This window comes from Ursus arctos, unplaced genomic scaffold (genome assembly GCF_023065955.2).
Source record: "Ursus arctos isolate Adak ecotype North America unplaced genomic scaffold, UrsArc2.0 scaffold_23, whole genome shotgun sequence".
NCBI classification, from domain to species: Eukaryota; Metazoa; Chordata; class Mammalia; order Carnivora; family Ursidae; genus Ursus; species Ursus arctos.
In genome coordinates this window covers 19,205,688-19,230,048 of record NW_026622908.1, presented here as the reverse complement: position 1 = coordinate 19,230,048, position 24,361 = coordinate 19,205,688, and the positions used below count along the sequence as shown (strand labels likewise).

Here is a 24,361-nt window from a genome sequence, read left to right as displayed (position 1 = left end):
TAAACTTTGACACTTCAGAAAATGAAAAAGGGAGCTATTAATTGTGCCAGGACAACAAGCATAAACCTCAACTACTCTGGGAAAAGTAGGATAAATGGTCATCTCAGTAATACATCAAAATAAAGACTAAGTACTGACCATTGGTTTTAGCAACACGGATACTGTGAAATAATAGAAAATATATACACAAGTCTCTGCCTCCAGTTTCTGGCATTGAATTCTTAAATCCTTTGGAATCCCCCTAGGTGACTGGAGTGTCTTTTGTTCTAATAGGGTGACTTGGTGGCCTCCTGGATGGGGGCTGCTCACCAGAAAGTATGAGCCATAATTTGAAGCTTGGGACTTTCAGGCCCACCCCCCATTCTCCAGAGAAGGAAAAAGGAGTGGAAGCGGAGTTAATAATCAATCATGCCAACCTGATGAAGTCTACATAAAATTCCCAATAGCACAGGGTTCAGAAAGCATCTGTGTTGGTGAACACACACATCTGTAGGCCAGGAGGGTAGCATACCCAACTCTACTAGGACAGAAGCTCCTGTACTATGTGCCTCTTCATCCGGTTGTTCATCTGCACCCTTTATCATATCCTTTATTATACAATAAACTGGTAAACATAATTATTTCTCTGAGTTCTGTGAGCCATTCTAGCAAATGACCAAACTCAAGGAAGGGGTCTGGAAACCCTAGTTCATAAGGGGTTCTGTCAATCAGAAGTACAGGTGACAACCTGGGACTTGTGACTGGCATCTTGAGTAAGGGCAGTCTTGTGGGCATAAGACCTTAACTTTGTGGGATCTGAGCTATCGCCAGGTAATGTCAGAATTGAAGAGAATAATGGGAAATCCTGCCGATGTTGCAGGAAATTGCTTGATGTGTGCAAAATCCACACATCAGGTGACAGAAGAATTGTGTGTGAGTGAAGGAAAAACATAAGACTGTGTTTTTTCCCATTACAGGTATCACAGGCAATCTTGATAAAAGCAGTTTCAGTGTAGTGGTGAGAGTGAAGGCTCACAGGAGTACGTTTAAAAGAGTTGGGAAGACAGAAATTGAAGAAAGGAAATAGAAACAACATTTTAAAATGTTGTTTTTGCTACAAAGAACACTGAGTTAGGGCAACAAGTGGCAGAAATGGGTTGAGAAAAAGTTTGGTTTTTTTTTTTTTTTTTTTCTCAAATGGGAGAAATAATGGTACATTTTAACGCTAATAGGAATAATCCAGGAGAACCAGTTAGATATCCTACAAACTCATAGTTGCTTTGTTTTGTTTTGTTTAATAGGGAATGGAGAACTTAAAGAAAGCCAATGAATCCAAATTCAAAGTGAAAAGACCCTCCTCAAAATAGAAGAAACCCATGGCTGGTTTTATCTTTGGCACAGCAGCAGAAGCAGGAAGCCATCACAGACATAGATAAAAAGAAAACAAACTTTTAATCAATTTTAAAGGCTGACTACAGACTGGCATGACAATTTAGAGTCCCTAGGCACCCCAAATGTATACAGACTGTACCCGCCCACCAATTCTATCCCATAGGCCTTTGTCAAGTGCTCACAAGAAAGAACGGAGATCGGGCAGGAGAGTCAAGAGTCACCTAATGGTGCACTGGCACAAGTGGCCCACTAAAGTTAGAGGGCAGTCCTGAAGAACTGAGAGAAACCCTCCAAGGAATACACACTTTACACTGAGTACCAGGCAGTAGTCATCCACAGTTAAAAGAGAGATGGGAAAACTGGAAGAGACTGAGAGAGACCATTCTTAAATGTAAGTGGCCTGCTGAAGTCTACAGACAGGACAGGAAAGCTGAGACAAATCCTGATGGGACTCAAACTCTGCTAAAGGGATGGTTCTGATCCTGCTCAAAATCATCTGAAGCCCGTGATGAAATGAATCACTAAAGCAATGACAACCAAAACAATCTCAGCTCAATGGCAGACTAGACTGACTCAGCACACCACACAAGCTGCCTTACAGAAGCTGCCTTACACAAGGGGCACGCCCATACCTAGGAACAGAGGATAGTATTTACTTCCATGCCTACTTTCGATTTACAAACAATTTTTGTCATTCAATAAAAAATGGTAAGACATTGCAAAAAACCAAGAAAATGTGGTCCACCATCAAGAAAGAATATAGACCTTCTCTGGGTTAGATGTTAAAATGATTAGACAAGAACTTTAAAATAACTACAGTTAAGTATATTAGATGAGCTAGTGGAAGTGGTACATAATATGTGTGAAAAGATGGAAGACAGAGGAAAACGATACGAAAAAGGGAGACAGGAGAAACGCCAGATATGAAAATTAGACTGAGATTAACAATTTTTTTAATGAGTTTATCAGCAGATGGACACAGTAGAGGAAAGATAAAACCAATGAATTTGAAGACAGGTTCAATGAAATTATGCAAACTGAAATACAAACAGAAAAAAAGAGTAGGGAAAAAATAGAGCATCCAATAACTGTGGTACAATCTAATATATATGTAATTAGAATCCCAAAAGGAAAGGAGAGGAAGAATGGAGCAGGAAAAAAATGTGAAGACATAATGGCTGAAAATATTCCAAAAGCAGCAAAAGAAAGGCATCAACCACAAATCCAAGAAACTCAGTTAACCCTAGGAAAGATAAACACAAAAAAACCCCACATTTTAGGCACATGACAGAGAAACCACTAAAACCAAATGGTAAAGAGAAAATCTTGAATACAACCAGAGAAAAAAAAGATACATTAAAAAGAAGGGAACAAGGAAATTAATTATAGCTGAATTCTCATCAGAAACAATTTAAAACAAGCTTTTAAAAGAAAAAAAAAATTTCTTGTCAATCTACAGTTCTCCAGCCAGTGGGGAAAAAAATTCTTTCCAAAATGAAGGCAAAAAATTCCATAGATGGATAAAAAGTAATACCACATAGAAACATCAGAAAAAAATAAATATGATACATACATACCAATAAATCTCTTTAAAAGAATACTGAATAGAAATACTTAAAATAGCATTACACTACAGCGTTTATAGCATATCTTGTCTTTGAAAATAAGAACAATGGGGAAGGAGGATAGTAAATGAAGTGTGCTATTGTAATGTTCTTATACTGTGGAGTAATAATATTTTTTTGAAGCTAAACTGTGATAACTTAAAAATTATTACATTTAATCTCTAGAAAAATCACTAAAAACACACAGAGAAGCATTAACTAAAAATTCAACAAAGGAAATAACACAGAATAATAAAAAATACTTGATTTACCCAAAAGATGATAAGAAAGGCAAAACAGAGGAACAAAAAGCAGACAGGACAAATCCAAAAGAGGAAAAGAGAAAATTACAGATTTAAATCCAAACACTGTCAATAATTACATCAAATATAAGTGAAATATTGGGTGGGGAAAATGAGATGTTGGGTCAGAGAATACATACTTGTAGTTATAAGATGAGTAAGTTCTGAGGATCTAGTACACAGCATGGTGAAATTAGTAACAACTGTATACTTGAAAGTTGCTAGGAGAATCCATCCATCTTAAAAGTTCTTAACCCACAGTTAAAGGTATGTGAGGTGATGCATGTGAACTATACTGTGGTAATCATTTTGCCTAAATGGACTAAACACCCTTAGTAAAAAGGCAGAGACTGACAGGCTGGAATTCTCTTAAGGCCCCAATTACTCTCTACATCAACAAAACACACTTAAAACATAAAAGATACAAAGTCAAAGGATGGGAAAAGATAAATCATACAAACACTAAGTATAAGAAAGCTAGTATGGCTATATTAATATCAAAGTAGACTTTAGGAAGAATACTGTGAGATACAGAAAAGGGAATTTTATAATGATCAAAAGGTTCAACTTCATGAAGAGATAAATCTTAAATACACATGCACCTAAAAATAATGAAGATCTTAAATAAGTGAAACAAAAATTAATGGAAAAGTAGACAAACCCACGATCATAGTTAGAGATGTAAATGTTCTTCTCTCAGACACTGATAAAACAAATGGGCAAAAAATCAGTAAGGATATAGAGTATTTCAACAACAATATCAACTTGACCTAATAGACACTTATGGAACACCATCCTCAATAATGCAGAACACCCATTCTCCAAGTGCATGGGAACATTCACAAGATAGACAATAAGGTAGGCCATAAAAAAAGGTTTTAGTTAATGTAAAAGGAGTGGAATCATACCAAGTACACTCTAACCACAACAGAATTAAATTAGAAATCAATAATAAAAAGATACTTGAGTATTTTCCAATTTTAGAAATTAAACAATATACTTCTTAGTAATCCACAGACCAAAGAAAACTATTACAGGAGAAAATTTAAAATATCTTTAGCTGAATGACCATAAAAATACACATATCAAAATTTGTGGGATGAAGCTAAAGGAGTACTTCAGGCTTAGGAGAAATTTATAGCTTTAAAAAGCTATGTAAGAGAAGAAGACAGGTGTACAATCAACGATGTAATTTTCTACAATAAGCTAGAAAAAGAAAAGCAAGTAGAAGAAAGGATATAATAAAATTAAAAGCAGAAATCCAGTAAAGAGAAATGGACAAGCAATACAAAATCAACAAAGTAGAAGATGGTTCTTGGCCAAGATTTAAAAAATGTCTAACCCTCTAGCAAGACTGACCAGGAGAAAAGAAACAGAAAACACAAATTACCAATATAAAGAATGAAAATAAAAATATAACTACAAATCCTTCAGTAATAGGAGGATAATAAGGAGACAGTATGAACATTATAATAACTTTGACTTCTTAAATGAAATGGATAAGTTCTTAAAATATTTACCCCCTAAAAATGAAAACACTAATTTGAAAAGATACATGCACCCCTATGTTTACTGCAACATTATTTACAATAACCAAAATATGGAAGAAACCTAAGTGTCCATCCATGCACAAATGGATAAAGAAGATATGGTGTATAAATAATGGAATATTACCAATCATAAAAAAAGAATGAAAGACTGCAATTCTCAACAACATAGATGGACCTACAGGTTATTATGCTAAGTGAAATAAGTCAGAGACAAATACCATATGATTTCACTTATATGTGGAATCTAGAAAATAAACAAAACAGAAACTGATTCAAACACACAAAACAAACTGTAAGTTACCAGAGAAAAGAGGAATAGGGGTGAAGGGCATAAGAGATGAAAGGGATTAAGAGGCACAAACTTCCAGTTATAAAATAAGTAAGTCAAGGGAATAAGAAATACAGTGTAGGGAGTATAGTTAATAATACTATGGTAACATTATATGATGCCAGATGGTAACTACACTTCCAGTGGTAAGCAACTGTATAATGTATAGAATTTTCTAATCATGATGTTGTACATCTGAAACTAAACTTCAATTAAATTTTTAAAAAAAGAAATAGCAGTCTTAAGCAAACCCTTCCAGAAACGAGAGAAAATGGGAATCACTCCCCCATTATTGTATGGGGACAGCATAACCGTGATACTAAATTTAGACACAGACATACAAGAAAACTACATGAATATATATGAATCTAGACATAAAAATCCTTATCAAAATAAGAGCAACTGGAATCCTGCAACATATAAACAGCATAATGCTTCATACACAAATGACATTTGTTTATCTTAGGAATGCAAAATAGTTTTAACATAAGAAACATCGACGTAACTTAGCACGTATAGATTACAGGAGGAAAATTAATAATACAGACTTCAGGAAGGAATTAAGATGGGGGAGAAGTAGAGGACCCCTTTTTCAGCCGGTCCCCTGAGTCGAGCTGGGTAGGTACCAGACCAGCCTGAACATCCACGGAATCAACCTGAGACGCCCGAAGATACATCTGGATCTCTACAAATGAACATCTCCAGCGCTGAGTATTGAGGTACGAAGCCGGGAGCCGTGAAACCGTGCACAGATATCGGAAGATATACGGAAGGGGGAGGGAACCGCCACGTTCGGCCCTGGGAAGCGGTAGCCACCTGCACGGGGCAGCGGGCAGACTCGCAGACTGGCACCCGCGAAACAACAGACTGAGACGGAGAGCCGGGGAACACTCGCAACCAGACCGAGGGCCAGAGCTATGGAGCGCACGGGGGCGGCTGGTGGCTAGCGGTGTTAGAAACACAAAGGACAGAGACGAGCCGGCCCTAGAAGTGATGTCTGGGAAGCCGGGTGTGGGGCGCACATCCTGGGACGCTGCGGGGTTGAGCAGTACCAACAGTCACAGAGTTAAAGTGGCCAGAACATCAATGGAGAACGGTCCGCGATCCCTCTGTTCTGAGACAGAGACTGAGATTCGGCCACTGCGGCTCAAACTCTCAGAAGAGGCACAGCAAACCGCCAGGGAAAGCTGCCAGAGAACAAAAGCCTGGAAATACCGGCTCACAGTGTGCCCATCCCCATCCCCCCTTGCAGGGGACACTGAGACTCTACCCAAACAGGGTTGCCTGAGTATCGGTGCGGCAAGCCCCTCCCCCAGAAGGTAGGCTGAAAATTCAAGAAGCCCACATCCCTAAGATCCCCATAAAACAAGGGTACAATGCCTGGTCCCGGTCAATAATCTGGGCTCTGGACAACCCCGCGACCTCTCCTCATCAGAATGACGAGAAGGAGAAATCACCCCCAGCAAAGAAAAGACAATGAGTCTGTGGCCTCTGCCACAGAACTAATGGATATGGATATAACCAAATTATCAGAAATGGAATTCAGAGTAACAATGGTCAAGATGATGTGTAGACTTGAAAAAAGTATTAACGAAAATGTTAAGGAGAATATAGAATCTCTAAGGGCGGAAATGAGAGCGAATCTGGCAGAAATTAAAAATTCTATGAGCCAAATTCAGTCAAAACTAGAGGCTCTGACGGCCACGGTGAATGAGGCAGAAGAACGTATCAGCGAATTGGAGGATGGGTTAGTAGAAGACAAAGCTAAAATAGAATCTGGACTTAAAAAAATGCACGCTCAGGAATGTAGGTTACGGGAGATTACTGACTCAATGAAACGTTCCAATGTCAGAATCATCGGCATCCCCGAAGGGGTGGAGAGAAACAGAGGTCTAGAAGAGGTAATTGAACAAATTGTAGCTGAAAACTTCCCTAATCTAGCAAGGGAAACAAACATTCGTGTCCAAGAGGCAGAGAGGACCCCTCCCAAGCTCAACCACGACAAACCTACGCCACATCACGTCATAGTGCATATCACAAATATTAGATCCAAGGATACAGTATTGAAAGCGGCCAGGGCAAAGAAATTTCTCACATACCAAGGCAAAGGTATCAGAATTACCAGACCTGTCTACACAGACCTGGAATGAGAGAAAGGCTTGGGGGGCCTTTTTAAAGCTCTTTCAGAGAAAACCATGCAGCCAAGGATCCTTTATCCAGCAAGGCTGTCATTCAGAATTGATGGAGAAATAAAGACCTTCCAGAATCGCCAATCATTGACCAATTTCGTAACCACGAAACCAGCCCTACAGGAGATATTAAGGGGGGTTCTATAAAGGTAAAAAGGCCCCAAGAGTGATACAGAACAGAAAGTCACAATTGATAGAAACAAAGACTGTACTGGCAACATGGCATCATTAAAATCATCTCTCTCAATATTCAGTCTCAATGTAAATGGCCTAAATGCTCCCATAAACGCCACAGGGTTGCAGATTGGATAAAAAGACATGACCCACCCATATGCTGTCTACAAGAGACTCATTTTGAACCTAAAGATACATTCAGACTGAAAGTAAAGGGATGAAATACCATCTTTCCCACCAATGGACCTCAAAAGAAAGCTGGGGTAGCAATTCTCATATCAGACAGATTGGATTTTAAACTAAAGACTATAGATAGAGACACAGAAGGGCACTATATTATTCTTAAAGGATGTATCCAACAAGTGGATATGACAATTATAAATATATATGCCCCCACCAGGGGAGCAGCAAGATACACAAGCCACCTCTTAAGCAGAATAAAGAGACAAATAGATAAAAATATGTTAATAGTAGGGGACCTCAACACTCCACTATCAGAAATAGACAGAACACCCATGCAAAAAATCAACAAAGAAACAAGGGCTTTGAATGCCATATTCAACGAGTTGGACCTCATAGATATATATAGAACACTACACCCCAGAACCAAAGAATACTCATTCTATTCTAATGCCCATGGAACATTCTCAAGAACAGACCATGTTCTGGGACACAAAACAGGTCTCAACCGATATCAAAAGACTGAAATTATTCCCTGCATATTCTCAGACCACAACGCTTTGAAATTGGAACTCAACCACAAGGAAAAATTTGGAAGAAACTCAAACACTTGGAGATTAAGAACCATCCTGCTCAGGAATGATTCGATAAACCAGGAAATAAAAACCAATTTAAACAATTTATGGAGACCAACGAGAATGAAAACACAACGGTCCAAAACCTATGGGATACTGCAAAGGCAGTTCTAAGGGGGAAATACATAGCCATCCAAGCCTCACTCAAAAGAATAGAAAAATCTAAAATGCAGTTTTTATATTCTCACCTCAAGAAGCTGGAACAGCAACAGAGGGACAGGCCTAATCCACGCACGAGGAAGCAGTTGACCAAGATTAGAGCAGAATTCAATGAATTAGAAACCAGGAGTACAGTAGAGTAGATCAACAGAACTAGAAGCTGGTTCTTTGAGAGAATCAATAAAATTGACAGACCACTGGCAAGACTTATCCAAAAGAATAGAGAAAGGACGCATATTAATAAAATTATGAATGAAAAAGGAGAGGTCACAACCTATAACTGGAAACCTATAAACTACCAAGACTGCAACAGGAAGAAATTGATTTTTTAAACAGCCAATTCATTATGAAGAGATTGAGTCAGTGATAAACAGCCTTCCAAATAACAAAACTCCAGGCCCGGACAGTTTTCCTGGGGAATTCTACCAAACATTCAAAGAAGAAATAATACCTATTCTCCTAAAGCTATTTCAAAAAATACAAACAGAAGGAAAGCTACCAAACTCATTCTATGAGGCCAATATTACCTTGATCCCCAAACCAGGCAAAGACCCCCTCAAAAAGGAGAATTACAGACCGATTTCCCTAATGAATACGGACGCCAAAATCGTCAACAAAATCCTGGCTAACAGAATCCAACAATACATTAAAAGGATTATCCATCATGACCAAGTGGGATTCATCCCTGGGATGCAAGGGTGGTTCAACATTCGCAAATCGATCGGGGTCTTAGATTTTATCCAGAAAGAAAAATTCAAAAATCATATGATTCTCTCAATAGATGCAGAAAAAGCATTTGACAAAATACAGCATCCTTTCCTGATTAAAACCCTTCAGAGTGTAGGGATAGAGGGTACACTCCTCAATCTCACAAAAACCATCTATGAAAAGCCTACAGCAAGAATCATTCTCAATGGGGAAAAGCTGGAAGCCTTTTCCTTAAGATCAGGAACACAACAAGGATGCCCACTCTCGCCACTATTATTCAACATAGTACTAGAAGTCCTTGCAACAGCAATCAGACAACCAAAAGGGATAAAAAGTATCCAAATCGGCAAAGAAGAAGTCAAACTGTCTCTCTTCGCAGATGACATGATACTCTATATGGAAAACCCCAAAGAATCCACTCCCAAACTATTAGAAGGTATAGAGCAATTCAGTAAGGTGGCGGGATACAAAATCAATGCTCAGAAATCAGTTGCATTTCTATACATGAATAATGAGAATGAAGAAAGAGAAATTAGGGAAACCATCCCATTTACAATAGCACCAAAAACCATATGTTACCTTGGAATTAACTTAACCAGAGACGTAAAGGACCTATATTCTAGAAACTATAAATCACTCTTGAAAGACATTGAGGAAGACACAAAAAGATGGAAAAATATTCCATGCTCATGGATCGGAAGAATTAACATAGTTAAAATGTCCATGCTACCCAGAGCAATCTACACTTTCAATGCTATCCCGATCAAAATACGGAGGACATTTTTCAAAGAACTGGAACAAATAGTCCTTAAATTTGTATGGAACCAGAAAAGGCCCCGAATCTCCAAGGAACTGTTGAAAAGGAAAAATAAAGCTGGGGGCATCACAATGCCGGATTTCGAGCTGTACTACAAAGCTGTGATCACAAAGACAGCATGGTACTGGCACAAAACAGACACATAGACCAATGGAACAGAATAGAGAACCCAGAAATGGACCCTCGGCTCTTTGGGCAACTAATCGTTGATAAGGCAGGAAAAAATATCCAGTGGAAAGACAGTCTCTTCAATAAATGGTGCTGGGAAAATTGGACAGCTACATGCAAAAGAATGAAACCTGACCACTCTCTCACACCATACACAAAAATAAACTCCAAATGGATGAAAGACCTCGATGTGAGACAGGAATCCATCAAAATCTTAGAGGAGAACATAGGCAGCAACCTCTACAACATCGGCCAAAGCAACCTTTTTCATGATACATCTCCAAAGGCAAGAGAAACAAAAGATAAAATGAACTTGTGGGGGGGCGCCTGGGTGGCACAGCGGTTAAGCGTCTGCCTTCAGCTCAGGGCGTGATCCCGGCGTTATAGGATCGAGCCCCACATCAGGCTCCTCCACTATGAGCCTGCTTCTTCCTCTCCCACTCCCCCTGCTTGTGTTCCCTCCCTCACTGGCTGTCTCTATCTCTGTCGAATAAATAAAAATAAAATCTTAAAAAAAAAAAAAAGACTTAAAAAAAAATGAACTTGTGGGACTTCATCAAGATAAAAAGCTTCTGTACTGCCAAGGAAACAGTCAAAACAACTAAGAGGCAGCCCACGGAATGGGAGAATATATTTGCAAATGATGCTACAGATAAAAGACTGGTATCCAAGATCTACAAAGAACTTCTCAAACTCAATATGCGAGAAACAAATAAACAAATCATAAAATGGGCAGAAGATATGAACAGACACTTTTCCCATGATGACATACAAATGGCTAATAGACACATGAAAAAATGTTCAAAATCATTAGCCATCAGGGAAATTCAAATCAAAATCACAATGAGATACCACCTTACACCAGTTAGAATGGCAAAAATTGACAAGGCAAGAAACAACAATTTTTGGAGAGGATGTGGAGAAAGGGGATCCCTCCTACATTGTTGGTGGGAATGCAAGTTGGTACAGCCACTCTGGAAAACAGTGTGGAGGTCCCTTAAAAAGTTAAAAATTGAGCTACCCTATGATCCAGCCATTGCACTACTGGGTGTTTACCCCAAAGATACAGACATAGTGAAGAGAAGGGCCATATGCACCCCAATGTTCATAGTAGCATTGTCCACAATAGCTAAATCGTGGAAGGAACCGAGATGCCCTTCAACAGATGACTGGATTAAGAAGTTGTGGTCCATATGTACAGTGGAATATTACTCAGCTATCAGAAAGAACAAGTTCTCAACTTTTGCTGCAACATGGACGGAGATAATGCTAAGTGAAATAAGTCAAGCAGAGAAAGACAATTATCATATGATTTCTCTCATCTATGGAACATAAGAACTAGGAAGATCGGTAGGGGAAGAAAGGGATAAAGAAAGGGGGGGTAATCAGAAGGGGAATGAAGCATGAGAGACTATGGACTCTGAGAAACAAACTGAGGGCTTCAGAGGGGAGGGTGGTGGGGGAATGGGATAGAGTGGTGATGGGTAGTAAGGAGGGCACGTATTGCATGGTGCACTGGGTGTTATATGCAACTAATGAATCATCGAACTTTACATCAGAAACCAGGGATGTACTCTATGGTGACTAATATAATATAATAAAAAAACATTAAAGAAAATACAGACTTCAATAAGTGGGGAAAAAAAAAAATACCAACAAAGTTCAATACTCACTCATGATAGATACTTTTAGCAGACTAGAGATAGGAAGAATATCCCCAGCCTGAAAAGCGGCATCTAAAAAAAACATACAGCTAATATACTTAATGGTAAAATACCGTAGGTTACCTCTCTAAAATCAGGAACAACACAAGGATATTTCCTCTGACCACTTCAACTGAACACTGTACTAGAAGTACATAACTAGTGCATTAAGGCAAGAAAAATAAATATAAGGCACATGGATTATAGAAAGAATTAAAGCTCTCTTTATTTGTAAGTGGCATAACTGTGTTGGTAGAAAATTCTAAGGAATCTACCAAGATAGCTTTGAGACAACTAAATAGCAAATTTAGCAAGATTGTGGGATATAAGATCAGTATATAAAAATAATCTATATTTCGGGGCGCCTGGGTGGCACAGCGGTTAAGCGTCTGCCTTCGGCTCAGGGCGTGATCCCAGCGTTCTGGGATCGAGTCCCACATCAGGCTCCTCCGCTATGAGCTTGCTTCTTCCTCTCCCACTCCCCCTGCTTGTGTTCCCTCTCTCGCTGGCTGTCTCTATATCTGTCAAATAAATAAATAAAATCTTTAAAAAAAAAATAATCTATATTTCTGGGGCACCTGGGTGTCTCAGTCAGTTAAGCAGCTGACCTGATTTTTTGGCTCAGGTCACGATCTCATGATCCTAGGATCAAGCCCCACAATGGGACAGGCTCCACACTCAGCCTGGAGTCTGCTTGAGAGTCTTTCTCTCTGCTTTTTCCCACCTTGTGCGTGTGCGTGCACTCTCTCTCAAACAAATAAAATAAAAATAAGTAAACTATAGTTCTATATGCCATCATTCAATAATTAGAAAATAAAATTTTAGGGGCGCCTGGGTGGCTCAGTCGGTTAAGCGTCTGCCTTCAGCTCAGGTCATGATCCCAGGGTCCTGGGATTGAGTCCCATATCGTGCTCCCTGCTCTGTGGAGAGCCTGCTTCTTCCTCTCCCCCCGCTCATGCTCTCTCTCTCTCAAATAAAGTCTTTAAAAAAAAAAAAAAGAAAATTTTAAAGAATACCATTTACAACAGAACCAAAACCACAAAAAACCAGAAATAAATACAATGTGCAGTACTACACTGAAAGTTCTAAAAATTTCTGAGAGAAATTAAAGATAACTTATGTAATGCAGAGACACAGTATATTCCTGGATTAGAAGACAAAATATTATTAAATGTCCACTCCACCAAATAGATATATATTCAAAACAGACAATTAAAATTCAGGCAAGATTTCTTTACATGGAAATTCAGAAGCTGATTCTAAATTTCTACGGACATGGAAGCAAATTAAAATATTTTAAAATAACTAAACTTGAAAAGAAGGATAAAATTAGAGAACTTAACTTCACATGACTTTGAAACAGGCTATAAAGCTACAGAAATCAAGATGGAGGTATTAGTAAAAGAACAGACAAATATACCAAACAAAATAGAATCAGAAATAGACCCCCACTGCCAAGACATTGACAATACAACGCAGAGAAGAAAATCTTTGGAAATCTTTGCAATAAGTGAACAGCTGGATATCCACATTGAGGGGAATAAAAACATGACCTCCCCCCCTCACACCATACACACACAAAAAAACAGGTCTAAAGGTAAAAGCAAACTATAAGCTTATAGAAAAAGACGGTATTATCATGACCTTCTTAAAGACACAGAAAGCACTAACCAAAAAACAAACATGTGATAAATTGTATTTCACCAAAACAAAAATCTTCTGCTTATCAAAAAACACCACTAAGAAAATGAGCTTGTAAGCCATAGACTAGGAGAAAATATACACTATATATACACAAGATCAAGAATGTACTTAAATTTTTTAAAAGATACTTCAGAAAATATAATTATACAAATGAGTAATAATAACATTTAAAAGTGCTTAAAATCATCAATCAGAGAAATACTAAAAAGCCACTTGAGAGATCACTATAAATATAGAATTGTGCAGTGGTTCTCAATGGGTTGGGGAGGTTGGCAATTTGGACCCCCAGAAGACATCTTTAGTTGTTATAGGTACCCAGAATGTTGCTAAACATCCTACAAGGCACAGGACAGCCCCACATAACAAAGAATTATCCTGTCCAAAATGTCAATGGTGGCAAAATTGAGAAACCCCCAATAGATGAAAGAGACAAATAGCATCAAATGTTGGTGAAGATCTAGAGCAAATGGAACTCTCTGATATGTTACAGAAGGGTATGCAAAATGATTGATTCACTCCGGTGCTTGACAGATGCTACCATATTAAGGGTAAATGGCTTCTCCTTGCCAAATTAAAGATCAACATGGCCTACAAGGCCTGCATGATCTAGACCCAGTCCACTTCTCCAGCCTCATCTCTCAGTTTAAATGAGGCACAAGGATGATCAGTATTAGGAAAAAATTTTCAATCAAGTCTACTTGACTTTACTGAGAGAAATCCTAAAAATTCTGAGATAAAAAAAATCTTATCGTTTAGTCAACTTAATACCTAAAGAAGGGACATAAATACATTCCTGACAGTAAAACATCTACATCTCTCATAGTAAACACTAACAGTTTTGGCAAAATCACAGATCTATTTGGCAAAAACTACAGAAACAACTAAGGCTATATAAGTAATGGTCCTCTACCCCTTTTGTAAACTGGGTTAACTGGAGACCATTACAGAGTTACTGATATTGGCTTTAGACACATCACAATACAGGTTGAAAAAAATTAACAGTTCAGAAAGATACTAAATACCGCAACTCATTTCACCAAAGAATGGAGTCATGTGCAAAAGTGGCCTAAATTGGCACCATTCAATAAAAACATAACACAAACTATAAATGTGAGCCACATATGCTATGTTAAAAAAGTAAAAAGCAAATTAATTCCATTTTGATAATATAATTATACTATATGCAAATATATGCACATACATTATGCACAAAATATGCAAAATAGCCAATAAACCCAAAATATTATCGCCTCAATATGTAATCAACATAAAGTCTGATTATTTTATATTCTCTTTTTGTACTAAGTCTTCAAATGTATTTTACATTTATAATAAATTTCATTTTGGACTATCCACATTTCAAGTGCTCAAAAGACACATGTAGGTAGTGGCTACTAGATACTAACAGGGCTTATTGAGTAACATACTTCTAAGCATTTTACTTGACTATTTCATTTAATTCTCTCTGAGGCACACACAGGGGAAAGTAACTTGTCCCAAGTTCCCACAGTTGGTGGTAGAATCAAGATTCTAACTCAACCAGCATGACTAAGATCTCCTGCTCCAAACCAGCATGTTTTCTCACCTCAAATTAAAAAAAAATTTTTTTTTACAATATCACTGAAACTTTCAGTTAACCACATTAATACGTTAATTCCTGCTTTCATATTATACATTCATTTTATAAGAAACCTAAATTTATGGTCACATAAAAAAATTGTTTTCCCCATGATTTAAATCCGCAAATAAAGACTTACCATTAATACGAGTTTTTGATACTTTTGTTTTATGTCTGACACACTTGCAGATGGGTCTGCCCCTAGAATGCTGTACCAATCCTTTTTTGGTATCTGCTCAAATGCCATCATCCATTGAACAAGAAGTGGGCCTTCTCGGATCAGCTGAATAAAAATATCGATGACAATTCATTACAATTTGCAGGATCGAAGAAATAAGCAAGTACTTTCCTAAGGTCTTTAATATGTAGCGGAGTAATCAGGATTATAATGCAAACCTGATGAACCATATATTTTCATTTAAAACGCCCTAAGAATTTCATGTACAAGTATACAGACAAGTATGGGAAATCTGTTACAGGTTTTATGATATACGCTTATACCTTAAATTAATGAATTCCAACAGCCTTAAGAAAACAGAATTCGAAAATGAACGCGAGCGGTGGATGACCTCTAAGAAGGTATTTCTTCTAGTCGCCGGTAAAAGCCGCACATAGTAAATACTCACTAAACACAATAGAGGAATTTAATAAATGTTTACAAAATTTTTAAAAAAATGTTGGAAGCAAAACAAAACAGCAAAAAATTAAAATGAATTTGGGAGCATTCCCTCTTAATGTTTCCAGTTCATATTTCTTCCAGATTACCTTAAAAGAATAATATGGGGAACAGTCAGCTCCGGCAGGTAGACAGCATGAGTCCCTCGGTTACTGGCGCTTACAAAGAAAGAGCTCCTGAAACTGCTCACAGGAAACTCGAGCCCTCTAGATTACAGAAGAGACCTCGCCAGGAGCCCCAGAAATCAAGCAACCTCTTCCCACAGCTGTGAACTTCAAGAGACCGGGGGGGGGGGGGGGCAGGGCTCAAAATTGAGACTTGGGAATCCACTGTATTCCTTTCGGCTGCACCGCCCAGTCACAGGCGGCTAGCCTCTCCCGACTTTAGTCGATATCAAACTTACCAAACTTCATACAGTCCTTATCACCCACTCCTCGCCCGCACTCTGCCAAAACCCGGAACCGGCTTCTTCTTCCGCCGGAAGTCATTGCCCTGACGTGACCACGTTTCTAGTCGAGCCCTTGTGGCAGAGGCACCGATCTCAAGGGGCGCTCCGCCCTCCCGGACGCGGTCGCTATGGTAACCAGTCTTCGCTTCCAAGGAGTTCTAAGCAGTAAGTGCCCGAGCTGTGGAAAAAGGTGTTCTTCGCCTCATTCTAACTCCCTCTAGTCCCAACTCCGAGACTGTGGCGTCTCTCCTCTCCCTCAGCGAGCGCCACCACTCCCCTTCGCCTCGGGCTTCCTCCGCTTTCCCCAAAGCTTCCTTCGCTTACCCTGGACCCGGCGCTGTTCCCAGTCCCTTCGTGGTTGCTGACCGTTCTCTGGCGTATGAGGAGGGTGGGAGTGCTGGGGTGGGGGCTTGAGAAGGGTGAGGAGATCTAATTCCTCTCTTGTCTCTACACTTCCCTTAGAATGTTCTCATTCGAAAATTAAGAGAAAACCTGTACCGATTGAAGTTTTTTTTTTTTTTCAGTTTTAATAGTTTTTTTCTGGAAAAGATGTTCAAGTTAATTCTTGTAGATGATCTTAGCAACCGATAACTTTTCAAAGTCCTTTCATATTTACTATCTCGCTTCACTTTCACTTCAACCCAGTGAGGCTAGTAAGGTAGGTGTTAATATTCCCATTTGGTAGATGAGGAAGCAAACCAAGTGTCAAGGCCAAATAGCTAATTGTATAGCAGCAGAACAGGACTCTTAGTAAGTGTGCATCTTAGCAGGGTAGCCAGGCCATCTTTCAAGCTCATGGAAAAAGAATAAACCACTCTGCTTTAGGGCAGATGCTGGACCCTGCAAATGGGCACTGTTAGGTTTTTTGTTAGTTTTTTCCTTCTTGCCTCTCCCTTTCCTTCTGTTGTTCCCTTTTATTATCTCTTGTCTGTACTACTTGCCTCACGTTGACCTCTTTTCCTTGCATTGTTCCCAGAGGTGAAACTGCATCTTGTGTTTTGGCAGCATGATTTAAATTTCACTTGGAGATGTTAAGATAGTTTTGTTGCTATTACTACTTAAATTTGCTTTCCTTCTTTTTTATCTTTCTTCTACCAAATCTCAGTTTGAGAAGCAGTCAAGATAAACCTAAGTACATTAAATAACATATTTTAATATGGTCACTTATTTAATGATGGTATAAAGAATAACTGAATGACATGAGAAAGAAAATCTAAAACGAAAAGTATAAATTGGGTTCTCCATAGGATTTTGTCATGTTTAAAATTAGGCACAAAGAGCATTAAGCTAAGTCAGAGGATCTGATTTTAGTCCTGGTTCTGACATACCTTCATACCTTCTGTGTGGCCCTAAGGAAATGTGTTAAGTGACAGACTTAAGTGCTGTTCTGAATACTTTCCTATACAGAATGACACCCCCTTGAACTTTTTAGACCTCAAATACCGACCTTTCCACAGCTTAGTCCTTCCTCATAGATAGTTATGCTCAGATCCTCCAGTTTTTACAGCAAGAGCACATTACTTTTATGATCCATTAGGGGATTATGTTTTCTCTTTTATTCCCTTTTTTTAGCCAAATTCTGAAAAGTCTGATCACAGTACCTCAGTTTTCTCAATTCATTTTTTTCATATTTGTGTGTGTGTGTGTATGCATGTGTGTATTTAGGTTTAGATTGTAAGAGGTACACCTTCTTTTCCCCCAGCAGTTCCCAAGTGTTCAGTCATTTCATCTCAACATACTTTAGCTCACATCAATAAAGCATACTTTACTTTGCAACTTTTTTTTCATATCCACAATATCATTATTCTGCTGAAATGATCAATAATTCATTGACAATATCTAGTCTGTGTTTACATTTCCTTAGTTGTCTCAGAAATGTCTTTTTATGGTTGGTTTGCTTGAATCATGATCCAAACAAAGGCTGCACATTGCATTTGATTGTTCTGTCTCTTTAGTATCTTTTAAGCTATAGCAATCCCACTTCACTACTATCTTGGTTTTGTTTTTTCTTTTCCTGCCATTAGTTTATTGAAAAACCAAATTAGTTGTCTTACAATCTGAATTTATTTATACTAGAATAAACTTCTTAAAATACTTTTTACATGAATCCCTGCTCATTTGTCTTTATTTTTCATTTTCTAGAGCATTATTGCCCAATAGAAATATGATGTAAGCCACAAATACAAACCACATATATGATTTTAAATTTCCCAGTAGCCATATTAGGAAAGCAAAAAGAAACTGGTGAAATGAATTTTAATAGTATATTTTATTTAACCCAATATATTCAGAGTATGATCATTTCAAAATATAATTAGAAATTATTAATGAGTCATTTTACATTGTTTTTTCATTCTAAATCTTTAAAGACTGTTGTGTATTTTACCTGTACAGCTCATCTCAGTTTGGACTTGCCACATCTTAAGTGCTCCATAGTGCTGTATTGAACAGGCTGTGTCTAAAGAATAATGTCTTGGGGTGTCCAGCTGGCTCAATCAGTAAAGCATGTGACTCTATATCTCAGGGTCATGAGTTCAAGCCCCACATTGGGTGTAAAGCTTACTTCAAAAAGTAAGTAAATAAATAAAATGGAGGATAAAATCCTAACTCTTTAACCTGGCGTTCACTTACCTCCCAAATATGATCCTTAGTTTTCCAGCCTCATCACCTATTACCTCCATACATGAAACATTTAAATAATGGGATCTTTTCTTGGTATTTCTTCCATAGTCTTGTTCAGGTGGTTCTCCTTGCTTATACCATCTTTGCTCTTTGCTCCACCTATTAATTTTATTCCTCTTTTCAGACCCATCTCTTCCATCAAGCCTTTTATGTTGACTCAATCCTTAGAAATAGTTCCTCCTCTCAACTTTCATAGCCAGTTCCATATGTCCTATCCCACAGGGTACTGTTATATATTTTGGATGTATGTTCTGATTCCCTAATTCTGTAACCTCTTGTAAGGGCAGGGACACCTCTCAAAGAAACTAAGCACCAGCTATTGTGCCACATCTCTGAAGTTCTCACTATCTTATTTTAAGAAGGTAATTTATCCATTTTATCTAAAACTGACATATCAGAAATATAAACTGTGTTAGCATAATGGTTAAGGGCATGAAGTCTAAGGGCACGTGGGTGGCTTAGTCAGTTAAGCATCTGACTCTTGATCAGCTCAGGTCTTGATCTCAGGGTTGTGAGTTTGGGCCCTGCGCCAGGCTCCACACTGGGTGTGAAGCCTACTTTAAAAAAAAAAAAAAAAGAGCATGAAGTCTAGAGTCAGACTGCATAGGTTGAACCCAGACTATGTCTCTTATTGGTTATATGAACATTTTAAGTTAACTAATCTCTATGCCTTGGTTTCTTTCTCTGTAAAAAAGGAATAATAATAGTATCTTCCTCTAGGTTCGTTGTGAGGATTCAATGAGATAATAATGCCTGAAAGTAGTAAATATTCAGGAAAGATGAGCTTTTGTTGTTATTAATAGTGAAATATTTGTTGCTGAGTTTTGACTATTAGAACATTAAGAATTCATAGCTATATTTTAGGAATTTCTGAACAGAGCAAATGAATGCTACAAACTATTGAGTTGGAAAAATGACCCCCAAACCCAAATGTTTGTTGAACTATATAGTTTGTGGATAAATTAAAAGCCTGGGCAAATACCTCTTAATTCCCATGTCATCAACATTTAACATAAACAAGATAGACATTTAATTTCAAGATGATTGACCAAAAAATAATCAAGGTGATTGATCAAGTTGAGTTAAATGTAGATGTAGATGTAAATATGGTTATAGAGTATAGATACAGCAGGGGTTTAAGAACCTTGGTTGTAGCAATGGCAAAAATCAATTTTTACTCAATTTATCACTTCAGTACTTGTCTGCCCATTAATTAATGTCTTCCACACAGTAATAAATTCTTAATTTGAGATCATATTAGTAAATTGTGCTTCTTATTGATGGATAATATTTGCAATATATACAGTGTAGTTCTGCTGTTTTTATCCTAGGATTATATTTATATTTACTTGACTCTTTCTACTGGTTTCATTGCTAACTCTTCTTCAATTTTCTCAATCTTACTTATTTCTGAGTTTTTAGGATTTTCATATTAGTAAACTAAGCTGTATTTATTTTTAAGTACCACAAAATATTATGGTTATGTTCTGAAATTAGATAATTGCCCCTACAGCAACTTAAAATCTGCTGGGAAGATAGGAAAACCATCAAGAATTAGCTACTGATGAGATAAACACACATATACACACAGACAGAGTACAGATAGAGCCTTCACTCACTTATTCATTCAATCAACAAGCCACTTATTGAGCGTCTACCATGTGTCCCACACTTTGTTACAAGAGACATAAGACAGTTTGCTGTAGCCCTTGTAAAAGCTTAGAGTTTATCTGGGTAAACAGACAAAGAAGCAGCTGAAATAGCTGTAGGAAGTGCTATGCCAGAGGAAATGCAGGTGCTGTGACAGTTACTAATTTATAGTTACGTGACTAGAATAAGGGGGATTACCTGAATGACTGAAATCCTTGACTCAAAATGAGGCTAATCCAGAGATGCATGGAAGTATTAAGCTTTAAATATTGAAGTATCAAGTTTTAATGGAAGGGAGAGACGAATGGTTAGAATAAGAGAAACTTTTCTTTTTCTTTTTTTTTTTTTTTGGCATATTGTCATAAAGCTTTAGATGGTATTGAGAATCAGCTCTATTGAACAATCCTACCTCGTTTTTTAGAAATGGTTTTTCAGGGGCACCTTGAAAAGGTTGGCTCAGTCAGTTAAGCGTCTGTCTGCCTTTGACTCAGGTCAAATTCCTGGAGTCCTGGGAAGGAGCCCTGAGTCCATCAGTCTGGGAGTATCCCTCTGCCCCCGCCCCCCATTGCTCCTGCTCTCTCTCTCAAATAAATAAATAAAATCTTTAAAAAAAAAATTGAAATGATTTTTCATTTTTGCATTTTTCCCCTCACTCTTTGTCTTCATTTGATCTATTCTCTCTTTTGTCTTTTCAGTGGTAATCATCAGTGAAAATTCATGAATTTGAGCAAGGCAGTGCACTAAGCAGGAGAGACAAAGAGGTAAATACTTTTGCTGACACCACACCTGTTGCTGTGTTTTTCTTGTTTTTTAACTTCAGTTGTGTCAGTGTTCTTTCAACCTTGTTTCATACCTTTTAGAGGTCTCTATCTTACCTAGACTTTTGTTCCTGTCTTACTACCTTCTTCACGTCTGATGTTTTAATCTTTCCATGAACCTATTAAAGATACCATCTATAATCCATTTTTTTGTTTCTCTTTAGTAATCATAAAAAATACCAAACTTATTTTCCCCATTCACTTCTTTTTTTAAATTTTAAAATTTAAAATTTTATTTTACATACTTATTAGAGAGAGAGAGAGAGAGAGAGAGTGCACTCGTGCACAAAGGTGGGAGGGGCAGAGGGAGAAGCATACTCCCCGCTTAGCAGGGAGCCTGTCCCAGGGCTCAATCTCAGGATCCCTGTATCGGTATCATGACCTGAGCCTCCCAGGATCCAGGGATCATGACCTCAGCCAAAGGCAGACGCTTAACCCACTGAGCCACCCTGGCATCCCTTCCCCCATTCACTTCTTTACCCCTTTCTCTTTGTTCTTATGACCACTCTGGCTTTTCTGTGAGCTTTCCAGTTACCTTGAAATTTGAACCTTGTGATGATCTGTTTCAACCATGTAGTAATATGCATTTATATCCTTTTTTTAAAGCATTCTTCTTCTCCATTTTAGTTTTTTAAAACTGAATTTTTTAAGTTTATTTTAGTCATGTAATTGACTCATGGAAGAAAGGTTAATCTGAATGATCAAGGGGTGTTAATTTGTGGGTTAAAATGTGTTAAACAGTTGATAGGAAGTCTGTTTAAGTCAATTAGAGAGTATAATGAAGATGTTTCCAGAGTGTTATGGAACCTTTTGAAGTTAGCTTGGAATTTAACTCCTGTATTCAACCATGGCACCCATATGAACATGCCATTGCATTTAGGTTTTTAAATTTGTGTATATTCCAATAGATATGAATAGATCTACATATTTTTTAAAAGTTTGACTTTAATACTAAGATTCTTATGTTTTGTTGTAGGAAATACATTCATGATTCAGTTCATCATTAGCATAATGAAAAACATGATCACTCTCATATTTTTTTCAAAAATAAAATGCAACTGGACTATATGCCCAACAAAACATTACTAGGTTTTTTGTTTCTGTACCTCTTTCTTTTTAAAACTAGATTAGTGTCATTATTATAGATTTTTAAATTATTTTTTAAGGAAGATTTTATTTATTTATTTGTCAGAGAGAGAGTGTGAGAGAGAGTACAGGCAGGGGGATCAGCAGACAGAGGGAGAAGAAGGCTCTTTGCTGAGCAAGGAACCTGATGCAGGACTGGATCCCAGGACCCTGGGATCACGACCTGAGCCAAACGCAGACGTTTAACTGACTGAGCAACCCAGGTGTCCCTACAGATTTTTTTAATACTAAGTATCTCATATAGAAAGGTAGCACTGATAAAGACATATAAAATTTGATGTGACCATTTAAAGAAATGATTTGTTTTCCCCTCCAAAATTATATGATATAATATTATGAAACATTTTAGTATTGGTTAATATCTTCAAAATTTCAAATTAGTTAATGTTATGCAGAGTTTAATAATGTTATGGTCAATTTTAATAGTTGAATATAATTTTTGTATAACGATAGCATTAAGATGAATGAAGCATTGCAACTTCAAGAGTTCAAAATCCATGGAGATACGAGGGTAAAAATCAAATTTTGAAATATATTCTTTACTTAGCATTAGGGTTACTATAGTACTATTTTTTTACTTGTGTCAGTTTACTAGTAATAAACACATTTAGCATTTCAGCTTCTTCTTGCAACCTTTCAGTTGAATTATTTAGAGACTGATGAAAAACAAATCTTATATGCTAAAGGGACTTCTGCAATGATGGATTAGATGCCAAAATAATGAAACCACACGGCTTAAAAAATATACTGAAGATAGATGTTTTCTGATGAATTTCCACAAAATATCATATTTTTAAAATATTTTAAACAATTCATAGTAATACTTGTTAATCTACTGTAGGAGCACCATGAGTACAGTCTTTTGTAGTTCATTAGCAATTTCTTTAATGAGTGTTTTTGTGTGATAGATAAAGTAACAGACAAATGACAGATTGTTTGCCTTTAATGATTTCCCTGTTTCAAGCCCATTACAAAGCAATTAGAAATCTGACAGCATTTTCACTCTGCATTACTGATCATCTAAAGTGATGAGGAATGAGAGGTGATGAATATTAATTGTATATTTTCATATGATTATCATAAATTATTACCTTGTCTGATGTGCTGCAGGTGAAGCAGGAGCATTAGAGAAAGACAGTCAGATATATTAATTTGAAAGACTATATGATTTTTGTCTTTGTAGTATAAAAACTGATCTGCAGTGTTAGTCTCTATGAATATTAACTTAATTTTTAGTTTTTATTTTGATTTGGGGTAACATAAACCACTTTTCTTATTTCAGTATGAGAAAGAAAATATTATTCCATAGTACAATTTACACATATCATTTAAATTCAGCATTTTAAAAATCTAATTTAAAAAATGAGATGGTGTTGGTGCCTGGCTGGCTCAGTTGGTAGAGCATGTGACTCTTGATCTCAGGGTTGTGAGTTTGATCCCCATGTTGGGTGTAGAGATTACTTAAAAATAAAACCTTTGAGATAGTGAATTTGTTGATATGCATATATATAATATTCAGATATATCAATACAGTGAAGGATCTACTTAGAAATAGATCTTATGTTAGTCCTAGGTTAAAGTCAGGTAATCCTGCAAAAGAAGTAAGATAAAAAGTGTAACAAGATGTAAAAGAAGATTTTTCTAGGTCCTCTGTAACAATTCTTTGGCCCCAGTCCATGGTAAATGCTGTTTCCCCAGTGTCTTGCTTCAGCTGTTGTTAGGACTAACATG

At 37.3% G+C, this 24,361-nt stretch overlaps 2 protein-coding genes across 3 annotated transcripts in view; one reads left to right on the top strand and one right to left on the bottom strand.

Annotated features, from left to right (window-relative positions):
• Nucleotides 1-16,379, bottom strand: part of DNAJC24 (DnaJ heat shock protein family (Hsp40) member C24) — a 67,978-nt gene extending 51,599 nt beyond the window's left edge. Inside the window, exons 1-2 of one of the 2 annotated variants that reach the window (XM_026512189.4) lie at nt 16,290-16,379; nt 15,350-15,493 (exon numbers count right to left, since the gene is read on the bottom strand). In XM_026512189.4, coding sequence (XP_026367974.1) covers nt 15,350-15,460 — 111 coding nt within the window. In that variant the 5' untranslated portion in view covers nt 15,461-15,493; nt 16,290-16,379. Of the gene's footprint in view, nt 1-15,349; nt 15,494-16,289 lie in introns of those variants that run through there. The other variant, XM_026512190.4, reaches the window with a different exon arrangement.
• Nucleotides 16,380-16,397: 18 nt separating this feature from the next.
• Nucleotides 16,398-24,361, top strand: part of DCDC1 (doublecortin domain containing 1) — a 415,749-nt gene continuing 407,785 nt past the window's right edge. Inside the window, exons 1-2 of the mRNA XM_057317241.1 lie at nt 16,398-16,499; nt 21,362-21,427. The gene's annotated coding sequence lies outside the window, so the exon portion shown is untranslated. The remainder of the gene's footprint in view (nt 16,500-21,361; nt 21,428-24,361) is intronic.